Below are 23400 nucleotides of genomic sequence, written 5' to 3'. Positions count from 1 at the left end.
GATCACTCTAAAGTATTATGTTAACTTTAATAACTCTCTCCTAAATTGTTTATTCAGAAGCCAAGTTAATGCACACGTATATAACACACTGGGTCTAATTTTTGCTTATGCAACCATAATGTCATCTCTTTACAATATTAAAAGTTTTATACAAATAGTTACAGAAATTAAGATAGTAAAAAACAAGTAATTTGTGGACACTTGAGATCTGCGCAATGATTTTTTTAATCAAAGACTCGGTACAAGACATTAAAGCACAGTCTTTATGGAGAACATTCACCTTCACTACAAAGTATGGTACATGCCATTTCTGCAATTTGTTCTTTACAAAGTACATGATTTAACAGAAACTTTGTATATAGACTTGGTGCACAAATCCAATCCTATGACAAGCACTTGTGCCTGGAATTTTCATGATTTCATTTATTCATTATGGCTGAACTTGGAAGTTCTCTTCAGTTCTTTGAAGGTAAGGATGGAGTTGATTAAAGTTAGGTGACTTAATCATTTCTCACATCACAATCAACAAAGGTTTATTTTTAAAATCAAATTTCAAAAATTCAAATTGAGGGAAAAATTTAATTATTCAATTTTCCTCCTTTTACTTGCACCCTCAACCTCAAGAGGCTAGCAGCTGAGTGAGAATCTCCACTGTCAATCTTATTCACGTTCTAATAATAGAAAAAGTACAATTTCTGCTAAGTCACCAATGGCCCAACGAAATAAATACATTTAATCATTCCTGTCTTTTCCCCTATCACAGATACCCATCTTCCTTTCATTCTTTTTCTGTTTCTCGCCCTTCTCCTGGCTCTGTTCTTCAGAATCACTCATCTCTACCATCTTCCAGTTCTGATGAAAGGTCATTGATCTTAAAGTCGTTTCTCTTTTTCTCTTCCACAGATGCTGCCTGTTTCTAGCATTTATTTTGTTTATATTTCATATTTACAACCTCTATTTAGCTTTTGAGAATAAATTAGCTGTAATTTTGGAGAGTTTAACCAGTCCAAATGTGACCAAGATTTGGGTCACTGCATACAATTATTGTTGAGGTGACAATTTTATCTTTTAAATGACTGACAGTACGGTCCTTGCATTGAGATTGGTTTTGTGCTCAAAACGGCATAGGTTTTAACGTCTGAACTATGGTCGTGTGTTGCAAATGTTTCATGTGCAAATTGGTACTTAAGACATTATCAACAAAGGGTCAAAAAGGCAAAACTGAATCAGGAAACGATGCAAAGAGAAAGGGCAATGATAAGTAAAGCTGACAATCATAACAGCAAGACTTAACTGCGACTGAGAAAATATATCAGCTGTAGACAGGGGCAGAGAAGAATATATGAAGGATAGAGTATACGAACTGAAAGGAAAGCAGATTATAAATAAAACCAAAAAAAATACTATGGGCTAGATGATTAAAAATATACAGTATCCAATTATTTTGAGCCATGTTGGTACTGTAATATTATGAATACTGTAACATTCATTTGATGTTTGTAAATAACTCAAAGTACAGCAATTGTAATGCTGCAATTATGCCATAATTTTTATTTAATCTTCGACTGAGGACCACATCTGTAAGGACGATGATTTACTGCATGTTATGTTTATGTCAGTGCTCACTTTAAAAATAGCGTTATTCCCATTAATAAACAACATTGAAAGAGGAATGCATGATAAGCCCAAATCCTGTACGCTGTGTTGCCGATTGTGGTACTGACAATTCAAACAACTAGCACTCGAGAAACTACAAACCCAGGAAAACTAATTTACAGATATCTAGGTGGGACAAGGCTAGATTAGAGTGGATGGGTGTGTGTGTGTGGAAATCAGAAGATCTGCTGTTCAAACAAAATCTTTTCAAATCCTGGAGGCGGAGGGCTGTAAAATTCACTGAACTGGCAATCCAAAATTGCACTGTCATCAACTGGAAAAGAGAAAGATAAACCATCAGATAATTAAATATATGCATGGTATTACTGACTGGAATAAAAAAAACAGGTTTCTAAATGTAAGGAACTCTGATTTGTCCATTCACTGCCCCACCCAATCTGCACAGATGAAGCTAACAACTTATATTTATATAGTGCCTTTAACATAATGAAAATTCCAAGGCACTTGTCAGCATTATAAGCCACATAAAAAAATATTGGGCCAGATGACTAAAAGCTTGGTCAGAGGTAGGTTTTTAAGAACTGTTATAAAGGAGGAAAGCAAAGTGTAGAGGCAGAGAGTGAGGTCAAGGCAACTGAACACATGGCCACCAAAAGTGCTGCAAAAATGACAGGCAATGCACAAGAGGCCAGACTTAGAATACAACAGATATCTTAAAGGATTGAGGGACTGGAGGAAATGAGAGAGATAGGAAGGGGCAAGACTGTGGAAGGATTTGAAAACAAGGATGAGAATTTTAAAAATCAAGATGTTGCTTGGCCAGGAGCCAACGTGAGTCAGCGAGCACAGGGGCAATAGGTTAACAGGGCTTGCTGTGAGTCAAGCCAAGGGCAGCAGAGCTTTGGACAATCGCAAAACAGTGCCAGTTGCAACTTGCTCTGATACAACAAGGCATTGTCCACCAATATCATCAGATCTGTTTTGCAGTAGGATGGCGATGCCCACTTAAAATGCTTATAAGCTTTCAACAACGGTGCTTTGTTACAGCAGCCCTCAATTCCAGAACCAAAAGGTTGTAAACATGACTAAATACTGCATGGAATCACTGTCAATGTTCAGTTCCCAGTGGCTAACAGACACCATGTGAAACAATAGTTTGTGTAAATATTATGCTGACTTAAGGGAGAATGTGGCCAGGTACATAATTATGTTTTACGATCAGGTCAACCAGAAATGATTCCCATGTAAGCTTGAGTTGAGGTCACACTATGTGTAAAAGCAATCATGTTGTATGAAATTGATACTGAAGAAAGAAAATAAAACAGCTTTATTTTACAAAGGAATTGGAATGCTGTCAGCTCTGCTGCAAGGTTAGAATGCAGGCTTGTAAAAAAATAAATTGCATTTCAATGGGACTGGGACCAATATCCGGACAGGGTTCTTAACTAGTGCTGTGGGGGAAGGGTTTAATTTAGTAGCAGGGTTAGGCACAAGGTTGAAGCATTAGGGAGGACATACAAGGCAACAGAATACTGGAAGAGACAAATGGCATCAGAATAGAGTGGTTGAGAAAGAGGAGGGTTCAGACAAAGGGAAATGCAATGCAGACACAGTAAATAAGGTTGGTGAGCTACAGGCACAAGTAGTCATACTGGATGATGAAGAAGTCATAGAATCCCTAGTGCAGAAGGAGGCCCTTGGCCCATCGAGCCTGTACTGACAACAATCCAACCCAGGCCCTAATCGCCATAACCCCACATATTTACCCTGCTAATCCCCCTGACACTAAGGGGCAATTTAGCATGGTTAATTAACCTAACCCAAATATCTTTGGAATGTGGGAAGAAATCGGAGCACCTGAAGGAAACCCACGCAGACACGGGGAGGATTTAAAGACTGAATCCGTTCGGATAGAATTAAGGAACAATGGCAGAGCTGTTACACTGCTACTTGTATTTTACTGGCCACTAAATAGTGAGAAACAGTTGAGAAGAAGATTTACTCACAAATGCAGAAAGATACAAGAACTCTCAGGTATCATAAATCCTCACTTAAAGTTGTAGTTGTATTCCTGACAAGTACAACTTTAAGTGAAACAACTTGAAGCGAATCAACTTTCCCTCATTACATCCAATGTGAAAGCTGTGGTCAGGTTCATCAGAAATAAAAATTAGACCATGCAAGTTGAAAGACTTTACATTGCTAAATTCCTATAATGAGAAAACATGCTAGTGGCTAAATGGTCAGTAACCAGAGGATGCATGTTTGAGGTAATTAGCAAAACAACCAGAGACGACATGTGAAAAAAAACCGAAGCAGCAAGTTGCGATGATCTGGAATGCACTGCCTGAAAGTGAATCTAGTGGGAGTATGTGCCTGCTATCTTTAGTCTGACCAGGAGATGGACAGCTGGCTGTGCGGGCCAGCAATGTGACTATCAAAGTAGTACTCTGCTCCATCCAGTTGAAGTGCACGCTGTCTGCCTTGAACTGAACTACGAAAACACCACGCTAAGATTCAGACAAACATTTCCTGAAAGGGGTGTCCTTGGGGCAGCACAATGGTTAGCACTGCTGCCTCACAGCGCCAGGGACCCAGGTTTGATTCCCGGCTTGGGTCACTGTCTGTGTGGATTTTGCACATTCTCCCCGTGTCTGCGTGGGTTTCCTCCGGGTGCTCCGGTTTCCTCCCATTGTCCAAGAGATGTGCAGGTTAGGTGCATTGGCCATGCTAAATTCTCCCTCGATATACCTAAACAGGCGCCGGAATGTGGCGACTAAGGGAGTTTCACGGTAACTTCATTGAAGTGTTAATGTAAGCCTACTTGTGACTAATAAATGAACTTCACTTTTTGATATCATGATTGTTTACAGAAACAACATTTTGAAATCAAGGGATGCCAAAGCTCCCTTTGGAAAGCGCACTTCATTTTGTGCCTCTGGTGCTGACACAGATAACAAAAACAGTGACTAGGAATAAAACTTAGGTTACATCTAACATTTATGGCCTGGCTACAAGATTACTTACCCTATCTGGACAGTCAATGTGGAATCAGGGATGATCCCAGTTGGACTGGCAACAAATTTAAATTACCTCAGTAACTGCATCTGCATGAATTTTGAACTCATATAGAATGCTAACCTGTTGTCTGCCTTGCCATACAAATAATTAGACCATTAACAAGGGTGGCCCAGTGGTTAGCACTGCTGCCTCACAGCACCAGCGACCTGGGTTCAATTCCAGCCTTGAGTGACTATGTGGAGTCTGCGCGTTCTCCCCGTGTCTGCGTGGGTTTCCTCCGGGTACTTCGGTTTCCTCCCACAGTCCAACGATGTGCAGGTTAGGTGGATTGGCCATGCTGAATTGCCCCTTATTGTCCAAAGGTGTGTAGGTTAGGGGGATTAGCCATGATAAATGCGTGGGGTTACAGGGATAGAGGTGAGCCTGGGTAAGATACTCTTTTGGAGAGTCGGTGCACACTGGTCTCCTTCTGCACTGTAGGGATTCTATGCTTCCAGGGGACTATGCTATACTATGCTATGATCTACTGTGTTGCGCTGTATCATTCTTCATTGTTATGTATTCATTGCTAGGCTATGAAATGTTATTTTATGTGCTACAGCTGATTTTATGTTTATTGGTTTAAGGAACTGAAAATCATTCAGTAAAGGGGAATCCGACCATCTGATCAATATCCTACAGCCTCTGTTAAGACACTACATAGTCTGGATATTCAGCGAGGAGGACATGATCAGGTTGAATTTGGTGTTTTATAGCTACTGACTTGGTCAAATAATTTGCCAACATTGTGCGGGCTGTTGTAAAAAAGATATACCAGAGGGCAGTGGTACTCTTGGGGTCATAAATGAGACACACCATTCAAAAGAGAAGAGGAATGGGAAAAGTTTTTTTTTCATTCATGGGACATGGGCGTCACTGGCTGGCCAGCATTTATGGTCCATCCCCTAGTTACCCTTGGAGGGCAGTGAGAGTCAACCACATTGCTATGGGTCAGGAGTCACATATAGGCCAGACCAGGTAAGGATGGCAGATTTCCTTTTCTAAAGGACGTCAGTGAACCAGATGGGTTTTTCCGACAATCGACAATGGTTTCATGGTCATCAGTAGATTCTTAATTCCAGATTTTTCTTTTATTGAATTCAAATTCCACCATCTGCCGTGGCGGGATTCGAACCCGGGTCCCCAGAACATTAGCTGAGTTTCTGGATGAATAGTCTAGCGACAACACCACAAGGCCATCGCCTCCCCTAAATTAAGTTAACACTAGGGGAAGTAACTAAGCTTTTAAGACATTTAGATTTCAAATTCCGTCAGTATAAAACATTTTCCAAAGCAGGAAAATGTTTACAAACATCAACAAAAATAATTAAATGCAAAATAAATTTTGTATTGGCTAAATGACAGCTTCATCAGTGTCACAAGGGTCTGAGTCAGCTTACACACAGTATATGCTGTATCATTGATCAGAAATCTTTGTAGTTAGCACCCCCTAGTGTTTGAGAATTCCCATGACACTGGTGTACCATCACTGAACAATTCCAGCTATTTGGCCTCTACACCTCTGGTACATTGGAATCCTAATATTTTTTTTAAACCCTTCCAAAAATAAAGTCTTAAAATCTGTAATTTGAAGCAAGCCCACTGTAGCTTCATTAATTCCAGCAGGACCATTCTCCAGAACCTCTTTGTAAATGAATCTGTTTCTCATCAGGTATTTAAGATTTAGCTTCCTGCTTAATTACTGATTCAGTGTAGGAGCCAACTGCAGGATAGAGGGACAAATACATTTTGCTGGTGACACTTATAAAGAGCCTCCAGTCTAAGCTCCTGGCTTAATTGATTTGGGCCAAAGGTTTAAAATGAGTTGTTCCAAGCATAGTTGCCTTATTGGTAGATACAAACTGGAACACCAACACCACCGGGTACATGCAAACTACTGAGAACATTGATTTTAATTTTGCATGTGGTCCTGAAGATCCCATACCATGCACCCATATAGGCCGTGAGGACAATAAACTTCAACATTTCTGTACTACAAGGCATAAGTTGACTTACCATACACAACTGGATACACTGTGCCCCTAATTCCAGATGCTGGACAATGCATATTTTTTCCATTCAAATAAATGTTTAGTTCCACATGATCATAAGTGAGCCCCTTGTAAAAAGAAAATAATTAAATCACTGTACAATTCTGTAGCTAAACGCTAATGTAATAGGTTCAAGACAAAGATTCAAAATTCACAAAGTCTGTTGTGGAAATAGAGCTTATGAAAGCATCAAATTGTGAAACACTAATCTCCTTAGTTATGCCTCCCTTCAAATTAATTCACCACCACTCTACTGGAAATGGCACGTACCACAACAGGAAAATAGGATCAAGTAACAGCTGGGTAACAATGCAGAGCGGCAACCAATTCATAACTGAAGCGGCAGTCCTGAAAAGTGATATGAATTTATATATTTTTTTAAAAATCTGAATGAACTTTAATTTTTAAAAAAAGGTTGATTTTTGCCTCATTCTGGGCCACGTTCCCCGAGTAACCACATATCTTTTGCAGTGAATGTTAGCAAGCTACTCAACATTAGGGGCCAGCACTAAAAAGTTTATTTATGAGTCACAAGGCTTACATTAACATTGCAATGAAGTTACTGTGAAATTCCCCTAGTCGCCACACTCCGGCGCCTGTTTGGGTCAATGTACCTGTCCAGCATGTCTTCCAGACTGTGGGAGGAAATCGGAGCACCCGGAGGAAACCCACGCAGACACTGGGAGAATGTGCAACCTCCACACAGACAGTGACCCAGGAATCGAACCCAGGTCCCTGGCGCTGTGAGGCAGCAGGGCCAGGCGCTGTGGCAACCTGCCGCTTAATACTGTCCCTGCCACTCATATCAGGATCAAACCTGCACCAATGTTTCCCCCAATTAGTTTAAAAATTACAAGGCCCTCAAATGTCACTGCCCTGACTGAAATAGGGTATCACGGCACAACAATTTATTTATTCACATTAAAAGATAGCATAAAACAAAATATTTTTTCATAACTTTGTTTCACTGTCCGAGTTCAAGGCTTGAAATGACTTTGGGACTAATAATCATTTTGCAATGCACCAGTCAGGGTGCGAGTGTGACCATCCAGTGTAGCAATAAATTCACTGCAACACAGTAATCACATTGTGTCGTTTGAAATGAACACATTGATTTGTCTTTCATTTGTCACACGTACGTGTCATCATTATGTTAACTTTGGTTTATTGGAAACCACCTCGGGGGTGGCCGTCTGGTCATTTTATTTTTACTTCATGGAATGTTGGCATTGCTGGTAAGGCCACCATTTATTCACCAAACCTAATTGCCCATGAGAAAGTGATGTGAACTGCCATCATAAACCACTTACAATTCTAAGTACACCACACTGATGTTTGATAGGGATTTTCCAGGGTTTTGACCCAATGACAAAGGAACTGATCAGAAGTGTGAATCAAGATTTTTCCAAAACAAAAATAATCACCTGCATTTACATGGCGCCTCTGACATAGCAAAACATCACAAGATGCGACACAAGAATGCTTTCAGACAAAATCTGATGATGGTCCACAAAAAGTGGAAATCAAGTGTCCAAAAGCCTGTCCAAAGAGGCAGATCTTGAGGAACATCATAATGGAGGCGGGAGAGAATTCAAAGCTTAGGCCCTGGACAGCTTCTGTCCCGCGTCACCAGAAGCAATAGGTGGGATTTACCACCCAACCTGCCACATATTTCATGGCAGCGGGAGGCAGTCCCTAATGGTCAGTGGTGGGATCCTCTGGTCTCTCTTGTAGTCAAGGGGAAACCCTGTTGAATACACACCTTGCCGCTGTGAAACCCGTGTCGGGAGTGCACCGCCGACGAGACCACGAACGGCTGGAAAGTTCTGGCCACTATCTCGACTTTGAAACTGATGGTTGAAGTTAGGAGAGCTGAAGTCTTTCTGTACAGAGAGGAATGCAACGTCACTGTTCTTAAGGAAACAGTGCATGTGAGATGTAACGCCACTTCAGCTGCAGCAGCCAAAACCAGAGGCGCATCGGAGAAAATTATCCAAATAAAGCTATTCTATTAAAAGTAAAACAAAAGAGCTGCGAGGAAACCCTTGAAGACCAAAAAGCCTGGCTCGTATCTGCAAGTCCTAAATTCCTTCTTACATACCACAATATCTCCTTCCTGAGGAAGACTGTTCGCTGGAAGCCTGTTTCGCTCTTCATTATTATGATAAATCGCTCCGTCGTGCCTAAGCACTAAACTTTGCACGTCCCGACCAAATGGAATCTGATTAAGGTTGGCTTTTTGCGTAGCCACCCCGACTCCCCAGATTCCTGAAATAGAATAAAAGTGCAACGTGGTTACAATTCATTTCAGCTTCCCGAAATCTAATCTGCAGCTAAATTTGAATCATAGAGTCCTATAGTGCAGGAGGAGGCCATTCAGCCCATTGAGTCTGCACCGACCACAATTCCACTCAGGCCCTATCTCCATAAGCCCATACATTTACCCTAACTAGTCCGCCTGACACTAAGAGGCAACTTAGCATAGCCAATCCACCTAACTCGCACATCTTTGGAGTGTGGGAGGAAACCGGAGCACCCGGGGGAAACCCATGCAGACACGGGGAGAACGTGCAAACTCCACACAGACAGTGACCCAAGCCGGGAATCGAACCCCGGTCCCTGGCGCTGTGAGGCAGCAATGCTAACCACTGTGCCACCGTGCCGCCCAATTGCTTCAATTTCTTGAAAAGCCCAATGCATGTTTAAACGCAACCTCAGAAAATATATAATCTTGATACATCAGAGCCCAAATCACAATCCGAGATCCTCTCACAATTGAAGCAACATATCAGATAATTTAAGAAAAGCAGTAACTGCTATACAAATTGTAACAGGATTTAAAAATATAAGAGATGCATAGCGCTGATATACCATCACGTGCAAGAATGGCATGGCGTGGCTGGCACATAGAATTCCCTGCACCATTTTGTTCATTATTTTCTCCAAGAGAAAGGCAAAATATTTGAGCTGGAATCTAAATGCAGAAGAGATTTAAAAAAAAAAAATCAGCATTGTGGGTTGCTTCTTGCTTTGTGAATAGGCTCTACAGGAGCCCAATCTGAGCGATGGAGCAGATCACCAGCCAGTTTTCTGACCACTTTATATGAATGAGGCTGGGGATGAACTTAATAAAGAGAAAAATATATGCTTTATAAAAAAAAACACACAAATAGTTCTGCTATTTTTAATACACTGGAGTGCATGGGTATGTGGAAGTGTATGATCAAGTTGACCTAACTTTTTATTTGAAACAAAACACAGATCTACTGAAAGGGAATTTCCCTCCAGAACTTGCTTGCAGTTTTACAGGAAGAATTTAAACTATATAGCATCTCAGGACAGCGTTTCTGAAATATTTTCCCAACTCTGACCCCGTTTTGAAGTTTGCAAATTGCTGTGACCCCAACATGTGAGCAATCAGAGTGTGAGCCTGAGCTAGGTAGGGGATTAGAGGTGTGAGAGTTGGTGGGTGTGGGGGGAGCTGTGAGAGCACGAAGAGGGGGGGGTGAAAGAGCTCAGAGTGGAGGGAGGGGGTAGGGGGAGAGCTGAGAGAGTGTTGAGCGGAGGTGGGGTGGAGAGCTGTGACAGTGGGGAGAGGGGGTGGAGAGCTGTGGGAGCAGAGAGGAGGCGGGGGATGGAGAGTTGTGGGAGCGGGGAGAGGGAGCAGGGGGTGGAGAATTGTGGGAGTGGGGGGAGGGGACGGGGTGAAGAGCTATGGGAGCAGGGAGAGGGGGCAGGAGTGGAGAGCTGTGGGGACAGTGAGGGGGAGGGGGCAGGGGGTAGAGAGCTGAGAATGAGGAGAGGGGACTGGGGGTGGAGAGTTGTGAGAACGGGGAGGGAAAGCTTTGACAGCAGGGCGGGAGGGCAGTGCTGGAGAGCGGGGTTGTTGAGGAGGTGGAGAATGTGACAGTAGGGGGCTGGAGAGCTGTTTGAATGGGAAGGCAAAGCTTTGAGAGCAAGGAGGGAGTGTTAAGGGGGTGGAGAACCAGGAGAGTGGGGAGAAAGCAATGAGAGTTGGATAGAGCTGTGACGGTTGGAGAGGTGGTGTTTAATCTGCTGGCTTTTTAAAACAACACCACCTACTTTTTCACTGGCCTTCCTGAATGCAGGAAGCAGGCCTGAAAGGTCGGTCAGTTCAACCATGTCCACCATTGGAAGATAAATGGGCTTCGCAGCTGCTTGCATTCAGTTTGAGTTTTATCACAGCCATTACTGCCTTAGAGCTCATTACCCCAAATTCCCATTGTGGGGTCATGACCCATCAATTGGGAAGCCCTGTCTTGTTCAGATATCTTCAGAATAATCAAAGCATTTCACCATTGCTAGGTAGTCACAATTTTGAAGTAGGGTCACCATCATGTCGTGAAAGGAGTTTAATTGGGAACTTGGATAGCCTCTACAGGGGATCCCCGTAAGTTGAGTTGTGGGTTAGGCAATATACTGTACACATTATAATTCAAGGCACTGGAGGGAGAAATGTGGCATTCATATCGGAGTTCATTTCATTCACAGTAGTACACTATGTGGGATACAGAGGGGAGACTTATTATTACAAAAGATTTATTTGGTAAAGTGCAATTATTTTTGTCAGACATAATTCCTGGCAACAGCCAACATTGATATAGCAACTTTAGTATTAAAAAACCAAAATGCTGCACAGAAGTGCCATTGGACAAAAATGGATATCAAGCCAAACAAGAAGGGGTAGTCCAAGAATAGGGTTTTAAGGAGGGTCTTAAAGAAACAAAATGAGAGGCAGAAGTTTATGTAGGGAATTCCAGAGAACATGGCTAAAAGAATTGAAGGACAGGAGTGGGGGAGAAGGGATGTGGAGAAAATGTATAAGCTAGAGTTAAAATGATAGTGGTTTCCTCCAAAACTCTAAGATTACAGAGTTGAATGTTAGCTGTTGCTCCAATTGCAAGTTCATAGTCCTTTGAAACAAATAAAAGCTTTATTTAGGTTTCAGCTCAGAAAAAACCCAAGAAGATCACAAGTGGGACAGTAGACTCACATTTAAATATCTGAAAGGAATCATGGCAGCTGGCACAGGGAAAATGCAATAGTTAGGCCTCAAGGACATACTCGTTACAAATGTACTCCACGAAATGGCCATTACGGTGGCACAGTGGTGACCATTGCCTCCTCTCAGCAGCAGAGACCCAGGTTTGATTGCCAGCTTGAGTCACTGTCTGTGCAAAGTCTGTACGTTCTCCCTGTGTTTGCGTGGGTTTCCTCCGGGTGCTCCGGTTTCCTCCCACAGTCCTAAAGATGTGCTGGTTGGGTGCATTAGCCATGCTAAATTCTCCCTCAGTGTACCTGAACAGGCACCGGAGTGCGGAGACTAGGGAATTTTCACAGTAACTTCATTGCAGTGTTAATGTAAGCCTACTTGTGACACTAATAAATAAATTTTAAAAAGAGTATAGTAGGGCAGCCCGAGTTCTGACATTTACTGACCTGTTGATTGGACTTTGAATTCAAAGTAACTTTTGTTCTGATGTAAAGGTGCATTGGCTAAGCAGCCTCCTGTGCCACATATTCTTCTTCCATTTTTCACAATAACAACATCAGTTCCTATGAAGACAGACAGAATTGATAAGCTGAAGAGAACTAGCAATATTAAGAAAATACAAAAGCATTTTCAAGGTAAATTCTGCAGAGTAGCAAAGTTTGATAACTAATGAAGTCCTTTTGAACTGCAGTAGTCACTTCTGTAATGTCATGAACGTAATAGTCAATTTATTCACAGCAAGCTCCCACAAACATTGTGACAACATCCAGATGGTGGTGATGATGCTTTGGTGATGTTGGTTGAAGGATAAAGCCTAAGATGGATGAAGGTTAAAGGTTGAAGCCCACCAACGCCTCTACTTTCTTGGAAGACTAAGGAAATTTGGCATGTCAGCTACAATTCTCACCAACTTTTACAGATGCACTATAGAAAGCATTCTTTCTGGTTGTATCACAGCTTGGTATGGCTCCTGCTCTGTCCAAGACCACAAGAAACTACAAAAGGGTTGTGAATGAAGCCCAGTCCATCACGCAAACCAGCCTCCCATCCATTGACTCTGTCTACACTTCCTGCTGCTTTGGAAAAGCAGCCAGCATAATTAAGGACCCCACACACCCTGGACATTCTCTCTTCCACCTTTGTCCATCGGGAAAAAGATACAAAAGTCTGAGGTCATGTACCAACCGACTCAAAAACAGCTTCTTCCCTAATGCTGTCATCAGACTTTTGAATGGACCTACCTTGCATCTTTCTCTACACCCTATAACTTAACATAACATTCTGCATTCTCTCCTTCTCTATGAGTGGTATGCTTTGTCTGCATAGCGCACAAGGAACAATCCTTTCACTGTATGCTAATACATGTGACAATAACAAATCAAAGCAAATCAAGGATAAAGATTGACAGACACTAGGGAAAACTCATAAGAAATAGGAGCAAGAGTAGGCCCTACAGCCCCTCGAGTCTGCACTGCCATTTACCAAGGTAATGGTTGATCCTCAATCTGTTCCATTTTACTAGAAAGTTTCACACGCCTTTATTCCCTTAGAGTCAAAAATGATCAATCCCAGGCTTGATCATAATTAAAGGTTCCTTGGAGTAGAGTGTTCCAAAGATTCACAACCTCCTGAGTGAAGTGATTTCTCATTTCAGTCCAAAAAGATACTTCCTTATCCTGAGACAATGGCTAGAATTTTACCGTCCCGCCTAGCACGAGCAGGTGAGGGGCGGACCATGGGATGAATGAGGAAGTAAAATTCTGTCCTTAAGCTCCCAGGTCGAGAGATTGAATTATGTTTCAGTGAGATCACCTCAATCTCCCAGGTCTAGAGATTGAATGTGATCACCTGTCATTCTTCTACAACTCCAGAGTATAGGCCCATTCTACTTAATCTCTCCTCATAGGATGACCTTCTCACCCCAGGTATCATTCCAGTAAACTTTTTTTGTTGCACTCCTTCTAAGGCAAGTACTTCCTTCCTTAGGTATGGGGACCAAAATTGTGCATGGTACCCCAGGGTGATCTCACCAAAGTCCTGTATAATTGCCACAAGACTTCTTTACTCTTGTACTCTAGCCCTGCTGCAATATAGGGCAACATACCATTTGCAATCCTAATTGCCTGTGGGGCCTGCATGCTAACTTTGCATTTCTTATACAAAGATATCCAAATCTGAATAATAACATTTAATAGGTTCTCACCATGTAAAAAAATGTGAATAACCTCACATTATACTTGTTAACTCACTTAATCTATCTATACCCTTTTGCACACACCTTGTGTTCTCCTCCCAGGTTATTTTCCCATCCAGCTTTGAATTATCAGCAAACTTACATAAATTATACTTGGTCCCTTGAGTTGTCATTAATTAAGATCCCAGCACTGATCCTTACTGCACCAACTAGGAACAGCTCATAATCTGAAAATGACCCATTTAATGGATCCTGCCAAAGTGCACAAGATCACACTTTCTCACATTATATTCCATCGGTCAATTATTTGCCCATTCACTTAACCTATCTATATCCATTTGCAGATTCTCCATCTCCAAATAATTGATATAGATAAATAGTGCTTCCAACCTGGGTTAGGGCAGTTGTTGAGCCACTCCTTCACAACCGATGATTCAGAGTCTGCCTTGGGCAAAAGAGTATTGCATAGAGATGACAGACCAATGGACTCATAGGGCTCAGTGCCAGCCCCAACACAGCATATTTGGGAGTGACTCTACATAGCATCTTATCCGTCCAGGAGTAGCTGAAGGAAACAGCTGCAAAGGTTAAAAGCAGGAACAATCGACGAACCAAACATGCTGCTGGCACACACGCTGCACATCATCACGTGTGCTATCATACTCCGCAGCAGAGTATTGTGACACTGACACACGCACCTAATTGACACTCAAGTGAATGCAATAATGCACATTATCTCCCTGGCTTTCTGTCCTCAAAAACGTCACACTGTCAAACATTCGTCGATGGATGAAATGCCACAAGCTGGTTGAAACCATCTGTGCTGCACTTCACTCACCACTCCATGATGACCTGCTCGCCTTTCATCTCAGCACCCCATATGGATCACTCTTTCTCAGCAATATCAACCAGCGTACATCCTTTGGGTCAAGGATGGGAAACGCGGGAAGTCACTAACAAGTTTCTTGTGGCAAACTCCAACTGTCAAATAGCAGGCTTCAAACCACCATGGCGAGAGTGGTTCTAGCTAAACAGGTTCAGGACAGGGCCCCTGTGCAGCCAACCTCCATTGGTGGGGCCTCAGTACAAAGACACAAACAATGCTGCAATTTACCAAGAAGTGTTCCCTCAACAAGCTAAGAGGCAGACCAATTATTGAACTCAGTAAATAAGGCTATCACTTGGCTTCAGGATTTACATTCTCTAAATAATAAGAAAAATGATATAGATTGTAAATAGTTGAGGCCCAAACACTGATCCCTATGGAATCCCACTACTCACAGCCTGCCAATCTGAAAAAGACCCATTTATCCCTAGCCTCTGCTTCCTGCTACTTAATCAATCCTTTATCCATGCTAATATAGTAACCACCATGTGCTCTTACCTTGTGTAGTAACCTTTGATGTGGCACCTTGTCAAATCCACTGGTTCCCCGTTATACAAAAAAATATTTTTTTAAATATTGATTCATGGGACGTGGATATTACTGGCTGGGCCACCTGCCCATCCCTAATTGCCCTCGAGTCCTTGGTTTGTTCAGTCATTTCAGAGGGCATTTTTAAGAGTCAACCACTTTGCTGTGGGCCTGGAGTCACATGTAGGCCTGACCGAGTAAGAATGGCAGATTTCCTTTCCCAAGGAACATTAGTAAACCAGATAGGTTCATACAACAATCGATAATGGGTTCATGGTTGCCATTAGACTTTTAATTCCAAATTATCTAATAAATAAGTTAAACATAATACCCCTTTTACAAAGCCTGATCACATTATGATTTTCTAAGAATTCTGCTATAATGTCCTTAATAATGGATCATAGCAAGTTTCCTATGACAGAAGTTAGGCTGTGCTATCAGAGGCCACAGCTGACACCTATCATCCTCATTCTACAGTAATGGCTGGTACAATGGCTACTTTCATTTTTCAATATCATTCTATGAGTATTGTGATTTAAAAAAATATTCCCTCCAGATTTAACCAGGGGCTTCTTTAGATCTGGAATATCTGGGGATAAAAATGAGCCTCACACACATAAGTTCCATCTCATATTTTGTTGTTGAAATTGGTGTTTATGGTCCAAGGGAGGAGCTTAGCCTTTCAAAAGAAAACAAACTTTGTGCTTTATTCAAATTTTTATATGGCAGCCATTTTTGAATTTTAACAGTTATTTAAATTCATTGGAGCCTAGTGACTTTCTGAAGCTATTTACAAGCTTGTATTAGACCATAAGGCCATAAGACATAGGAACAGAATTAGGCCACTCGGCCCATCCGCCATTCAATCACGGCTGATATTTTTCTCATCCCCATTCTCCTGCCTTTTCCCCGTAACCCCTGATCCCCTTATTAATCAAGAACCTATCTATCGCTGTCTTAAAGACACTCAATGACCTGGCCTCCACAGCCTTCTGCGGCAAAGAGTTCCACAGATTCTCCACTCTCTGGCTGAAGAAATTCCTCCTCATCTCTGTTTTAAAGGATCGTCCCTTTAGCCTGAGGTTGCGTCCTCATTGAGGTTTTAAAGAGAATCCGTCAGACCAAATAGCTTTTGTAGGCGGTGTGAAAAAGAAAACAACTAAGTTTAAGGAAATTACTTATATCAGTTTGTAGAGCAGCAGTGATTTTATTTTTAACTATACAAGGAACTGAGTTTAACAGCTGACATAAAAATATTTGTTGTAACATGCTGGAACTTTTGCGAGTTTGTTGCTGTTTAATAAATTTGTTTGGGAGTTAAAGACAAGGACAAGAAGAATCCTTGGAGATTCAGGAAGGAACCAGTAACTGAACTGAACCAAGATATCAGGGCAAGTGCTTTTTGACTTGGATCAAATGTGTGATTAGGTGTAGTGCCTGCTCTTGTCAGCTTGAATCTAGAACGTTGTTTTTGTGGGCACCATGAATTGGATTCAATTTGAATTGTTTTTTGAAGCAAACAAGAGGATAGAATAAGAGCTTGTCCTGTCCACTCTGCAAGTTGGCTTTGTAACACAGAAATTATTTTTTAAAACTCTCTGGGTTAAGGTGCTAAGGTTGCATATGGTAGTAGCCTGAAACATGGATATCCTTGACTGGGTTCACATTTTTAAAAACTTAATTCTTTTGAAATTATGCAGTTTTCCTCTTCAAGGCAACATATAAATTATGAATTCTACATAATTACAATCAGATGACATCACAACAATTAACCATGGTAGCATGAAGCAACCACTAAAAAAAAATCACAATTGCTGTTTTCTCCATTTAATCAGAAATAAAATCAAAATACTGAAAATTCACAGTATGAACACCATGCATTTCTTACTTTCATCTGGCTGATTTACCATCAGTGTACAGTTAATGTTATGCATCCTGTTTGCTTTATACAGCCAGTATCAATTGTAACAGTTTGATTGCTGCTTCAAAAATCTATGGGGATGCATATGATGTGAACTGATCAGGATCAGTATGAAATTAACTTCATTTAATCTCTACCATAAATTAACGCACATGAGGATGGTAGTTCAATAGGACTTCTGTTGAGTTTCTTCTCCTGTGGTATGTCTGTGCTCCTAGTAGTCAGTGAGATACAAGTGTAAGGCAGATGGGAGTGATCAGCATCAGATAAAATGGCAGTGAAACTATTCTTGGTTGCCACATGGAAATAATCAATGCCATAATTTTATTGTCTTATGAATTTGGTACGGTTTCATGATTTAGTGCTGTGATTTTTACAATTTATGCAAAAGCCAGTATTATCAGTTCAATTTAAAAATTTGAACCAAAGGATTTGTAAATTACCCAACCATCTAATAAAAATACAGTATAGTACATTTTATCAAAAACATTCCCTACCTTTTCTAGAATTGGATAGGATTGATATAATCAGGGTATTCACTATAATAAGGTTTCAATTGGAAAATATAAGCAATTACCTACTTTGTTGGATTATTTTATTGCTACAATTAATTGTAAATTGCTTCATATTATTTGTAATTTTCTCAACGCACAGAGTTTCTAATTTATAAACCAGTCCAAAAAGATTTTCAGTCACAAGTAATGACTTTGTGAAGTTTCACACAGCTGTTGGTGCCTTTCATCCAGTGAGGGGACATCTGATTCTGTGCCTTCAATGTCCTCGTCACTGCATATTTTCTCATTATCTCCCCCACTTAGTCAATGATTCAGTCATTTCCTCGTCACTGGGTACTGTTTGTGCCAAGACTTAGCTCTCTGTAAATTCATTCCCCCGTCAATTTGTTTCTGAAATTCTCGGGATATAACATTCCTCATATACAGTTGGCACCTCCTTCTTTTGAGAGTCACTTTCTGCATATTTAAAGCGGTTCATAAAACACATTTCTGACACCTGCTTCCATGCTTTGTATATACAGTGCATGCCTTACGAATGCCCAGCTGGATTTTAAAAAAAAAATCCATCATCCGCACTGCATGAGGATTTGATATCCCGAATAACATTGTGGAACATGAGCAGTAGGTGTTGAAGTTATTAACCTTCAGCTACACAGGATTTCTTCTTTCCAGATCAGTATATCACCTTTGTTAATAGCCCACCTGATCTTTCCCCTGTTGGTTCACAAAGTTGCTCTTTGCCAAGTCAAGCTCTGTGATCCAAGTTGTTGATGATTTGTCATCTTCAACCCCAGTATGTAGCTGGTTTGTACCTGGATGGTGGATTGCCTTATTAGGCAATGAATGTACAAATAATGCAGGATTTATACTACAGTAGATTATCCTACAATTAGCTTCCTCTTAAATTTCATTGTTGTATCAGGTCAGTCCTGGTTGATCCTGAAAAATGTGCTCAGTGTGATAGATTGCTATTGGAAAAAGAAATTGGTCTTGCCTTTGGGAACATTAAAAAAGGTATAGTGAAGTTATACTGTACATACAGCTCAGCAGAATGAGAAAGCATTATAGCAAGACATTTCTCTTTTCTTGGAACTTGGCATTACCAGTTGGCCTACTATCATGTAATTCACTGAATGAGATCGATCATCTTGCTTAATAACATTTCCACCTAATCAGCTAATGGTAACCAAAGCAATCCCATCAGGTAATGACGAGCATTTCACAGCAATGTGTCACCTTTGAACAATGTCACTGTTGAGTGTTTTGTCTGGTCCATCATCACATGACTGAAAGGTATGGTATAATGTGGATGACAACTGCTTCTCATTGCTCTCTGGGCGTTACAAGGCTATTTCTATGGTAACTGTTGCTTATCCATTTTGTGTGCAACGATTGGTCTGTGGAAACACTAACTGGAAAATCTCAGCTTTCTTTGGTTTGTGACATAATTGTAAAGATGGTGATTTCACAAACCGGTTACAATGCAATCATTTTTGGTTACATTAAAAAATTATTTCACAAATACATTGGCCAAAACATAAATGGGGAAGGACTTGTTTATATTTATTATATAAAATTATTAATCTACATGCAGGAAACATACTACAATATTTTGTCTTCTATATTTTGTTCTATTTTTGTCTCTGAATCATACCATAAGAATTAACAAACTGAGCCACAGCAAAATGCTACCTGCCAGTATTATGATTCCTTAGCAATTGTACCATTGAGTAGTGAAATATAACATGAGTATCTTTCTTCTGGAGTGGGGGAGCAAGTTCTCATTTTCTAGAAATGGCAATTCTTTATTTTTGTTTTGAAAAAGGAGCGCATAGAGGGATGCAACTTATCACAATACTTATGTTCCCAAATTATTCAAAGGATGTGAGGCATAAATTAAATAGGATGAAGAAATATGAACGCTTGAAAAACTGGGACCTGTTTGGTTATAAAAATGCAGTTTATGTGCTGAAGTGTTGAAAGTATGGGACTGAGTGGAGGGAAGCGGGCTTCTTCTGGTCGTAATGCAAGTAAGAATGAGAAAAATAAAACAACATGAAATGTTAGGGATATAAAACAGAGGGCAGGAAAAACTATGTCAACATTCAAGTTTAGATTGGAAAGATGGATAAAGGATAAGGGTTCAAAAGAATACAACAGGTTGGTTAAATGTGATTTGAACTACTGTTCACGTGGACAAAAAAGACCCACAAAGACTGGCTGTATCTGTCCTATAATCTCTATGTATTTTTGGCTGAACATCACAGTCAAAGAATTATGTTGTAACTGGAATGACTAATAACAAGATGATCGATATGCATCAGATTATACAATAATGATTATTTACTTTCTGATGCTGCAATGCCCATCAACATTGCCTTGTATCACAATGCTTAATGGCACTGTCCGATGCTACAATGACCACTTTCATAGAATCCCTACAATACAGAAGGAGACCATTTGGCCCATCGAGTCTGCACTGACCACCAATCCCACCCAGGCACTATCCCCGTAATCCCATGTATTTACCCTACTAATTCCCCGGCATTAAGGGTCAATTTAGTATGGCCAATCCACCTAACCTGCGCATCTTTGGGCTGTGGGAGGAAACCAGAAAACGCACGCAGACATGAGGAGAATGTGCAAACTCCACACAGACAGTGACCCAAGCTGGGAATCGAACCCAGATCCCCGGCACTGTGAGGCAGCAGTGCTAACCACTGTGCCGCCCTTGATTTCACATACGATTGTGTTGAAAATGTCTAATTTCATGATTCATATGTTGCAGGATTATAACTTTTAGTTTTGGGGAAATTAAATTTGTAAATGCAAGGTAACTGAAACTCTGGGATTCAGAAGTTGAAGAAAGAGAAATGCTGTCTTAGCATTTGTCTTGCACTCATCAGTACAGATTGCACAATACCAACAATGAAGGGAACAACAGTTTATAGTGCATGAGTGCTGGTAGGTTGGTTGGCAAGTGGACTCTGACTGTTTGAGCTGCTGCCATGGAGAATGCAGCAGGGAACAGTTAACTGCTCAGCTTTTCTTCAAATTCAAACCAGGCATGTCAACTCTGATTGGTCAAAGCTCACCATGGGGAATGAACTAGGAGTTGGCTGTCCCCCAAGTTTTTGTTTGAAAAAGAAGCAATGCTTGGCACGCTCCTTCTGTCTGTGATGGAGCCTGCTAAGGAACAGGCAATTCTAGATTTGATGATGTGTAATGAGGCAGACTTGATAAGGGAGCTTAAGGTGAAGAAACCTTGGAAGGCAGTAACCATAATATGATAGAATTCACCCTGCAGATTGAGGGAGAGAAGCTGGAATCAGATGTAATGGTATTACAGTTGAATAAAGGCAGCTAGAGAGGCATGAGAGATCAGCTAGCCAGAGTTGAATGGGAGGAGCGTAGCAGGAAAGATGATGCAATGGCAGGAATTTCTAGGAGTAATTTAGGAGACACAGCAAAATTTCATCCCAAGGAATAAGAAGCACACTAAGGGGAGGATGAGGCAACCATGGCCGACCATTCATGGTTGATGCCACAACCTGTTGGCACAGATGCCACAATGCCCATCAATACCAATTGCATCACATTGCTTAAAGACACTGCCTGATGCCACAATGTATCAACACTGTCAGTTACGACACTGCACGTCACTGTTTGATACCAAACTTGCAATGGCACCATCTGATGCCACAATGCCCATCATTAAGTTATAAAGAGAGGTTGGACAGAGAGAGGACATGTCTCCTTTTCTTCATGCTCTGCCTCTTTTCTTATGACCCACGGCCAACCCTTGGCGCCCCTTGTGAAAAAGAGGGGTTGGATAGGCTTGGGTTGTTTTCTCTGGAGCAGAGAAGACTGAAGGGCAACGGGATTGAGGTGTTCAAGATTATGAGGGACACGGACAAGGTAGATAGGGAGCAGCTGTTCCCCTTAGTTCAAGGATCAGTTATGAGGGGACACAAGTTAAGTGAGGGGTGGGAGGTTTAGGGAGGATTTGAGGAAAAACATTTTTAACCAGAGGGCGGTGACAGTCTGGAATGTACTGCCTGGGAAGGTGGTGGAGGCGGATGCCTCTCATCCTGGGTGAGTACTTGGCATGCCATAATATTCAAGTCTATGGGCCAAGTGCTGGCAAGTGGGATTAGGTGGGCAGGCTTGGGATGAAATTTTGCTGTGTCTCCTAAATTACTCCTAGAAATTCCTGCCATTGCTGTTCCATCATCTTTCCTGTTAGGGTCCTCTCCCAGTCAACTCTGGCTAGCTCCTCACTCAGTGTAGACTCGATGGGATGAAGTGCCTCTTCTGCACTGTAGTATCCTGTCATCTAATGTTACAACGATTACAGACATTGCCCAAATGGCACAATGACTACTGACACCATAATATACATTGCACTACTGACATTGGGCAATGTACGTTTTGCAATTAGCGTTAGTTAGTGACTCAAATGATGGGCTTTTGGGTTAATGGTCGGAATTGGTGGTTACAATTCGTGTTAAAGGTTGGTGCTAGAGTTAGATCCCTATTAACAACATTAACAATTAGTGGTATCGCAAATAGACTAACAGCAGTAACGCCAACTCACAATCTGAGGGCTTCTATCGTGCATCATATCTGCATCAGAGAAGTGGATTGCTAACCTATATAAAGATTGTGAATTTCAGATGGATCACATAAATCTTAAAGCAAAGTAAGATTCTGCCACCCACCTAGAGTGACGCTGAGCAATTAAATGAGATGAGGAAGTCCGCTGGCGGTTGAGTTACTTCCTTCGGTTAACAGTAACAAAAATTGATAATTGCGGCCACTTGCCGACTCACCCATGTGCTGTGTGTCTAACTGGACGGCGGGCATTTCCTTGAGCTGAATATGTCCAGAGCCTCCATCTCCACACCACCTCAAACAACACAACACCGACGACGCCATCTTCCCGGCACTCACCCACTGACGTCACACGGCTTCCGAACGTACGCATGACGTTCCGCGCACCCGGCCTGACGCATTGACGTCGCCCTCCAGTGACCTCACACGCTATGGCGTCACCCTCCAGTGACCTCACACGCTATGGCGTCACCCTCCAGTGACCTCACACGCTCTGCCGATGGCGTCATGCCCTCCGGCCGGTGATATCGCGCATGCTCTGACTGCACAATTCTGACTGATGGGAAGTGGTTGCCAGGGGATCAGGTCGCAGTGAATTAATCTTGGGGCACACCCTCAAACCATGAAAGGAGCTGGATAAAAATCAGCTGTGAGGAGGGGGAGGGTCACCCTGACTCGAAACCTTAGCTCTATCCTCTCTTCACAGATGCTGCGAGGCCTGTTGAGATTGTCCAGCATGTTGTGTTTTTGTTGTGAAGGGGATGGATGGTAACTGCGGGTTTTGTTTCTGAGTGAAGCTTTGAATTCGGCTGCTCCCATTGATGATCTCAACATTTATGGTGAACCTTGAATCCCCAGAGGAGGAGGAACAACGTTAGACCTCTAAACTCCTGGGACACTGCCACGTTTTGTAATAAGACCATAAGACATAGGAGTAGAATTAGGCTACTCGGCCCATCGAGTCTGCTCCGCCAATTATTGCTGATATTTTTCTCACCCT

At 41.7% G+C, this 23400-nt stretch overlaps 1 protein-coding gene across 1 annotated transcript; it reads right to left on the bottom strand.

Annotated features, from left to right (window-relative positions):
* Nucleotides 1-206: 206 nt before the first annotated feature.
* LOC144506279 (SPRY domain-containing protein 7) lies at nucleotides 207-22824 on the bottom strand. The gene is made up of 5 exons (XM_078232158.1): nucleotides 22619-22824; nucleotides 12189-12305; nucleotides 8830-8996; nucleotides 6694-6796; nucleotides 207-1930 (listed from the first exon to the last, which is right to left on the bottom strand). Exons 1-5 carry the CDS (start codon nucleotides 22722-22724, stop codon nucleotides 1833-1835), a joined length of 591 nt encoding a protein of 196 aa, XP_078088284.1. The 5' UTR covers nucleotides 22725-22824; the 3' UTR covers nucleotides 207-1832.
* Between the last annotated feature and the right edge of the window lie 576 nt (nucleotides 22825-23400).

This window comes from Mustelus asterias, chromosome 17, assembly GCF_964213995.1.
Source record: "Mustelus asterias chromosome 17, sMusAst1.hap1.1, whole genome shotgun sequence".
NCBI classification, from domain to species: Eukaryota; Metazoa; Chordata; class Chondrichthyes; order Carcharhiniformes; family Triakidae; genus Mustelus; species Mustelus asterias.
The sequence above is the reverse complement of the archived record's forward strand: the minus strand, read 5'-3'. Positions and strand labels throughout refer to the sequence as shown.

Coding starts and splice junctions, on each gene's coding strand:
- LOC144506279 (XM_078232158.1), bottom strand. CDS start 22,724: ATGGCGTCGTCGGTGTTGTGTTGTTTGAGGTGGTGTGGAGATGGAGGC. Junction 12,306..22,618: donor GTTAGACACACAGCACATGG/GTGAGTCGGCAA, acceptor CTGTCTTCATAG/GAACTGATGTTGTTATTGTG. Junction 6,797..8,829: donor CTCAGGAAGGAGATATTGTG/GTATGTAAGAAG, acceptor TCTTTTTACAAG/GGGCTCACTTATGATCATGT.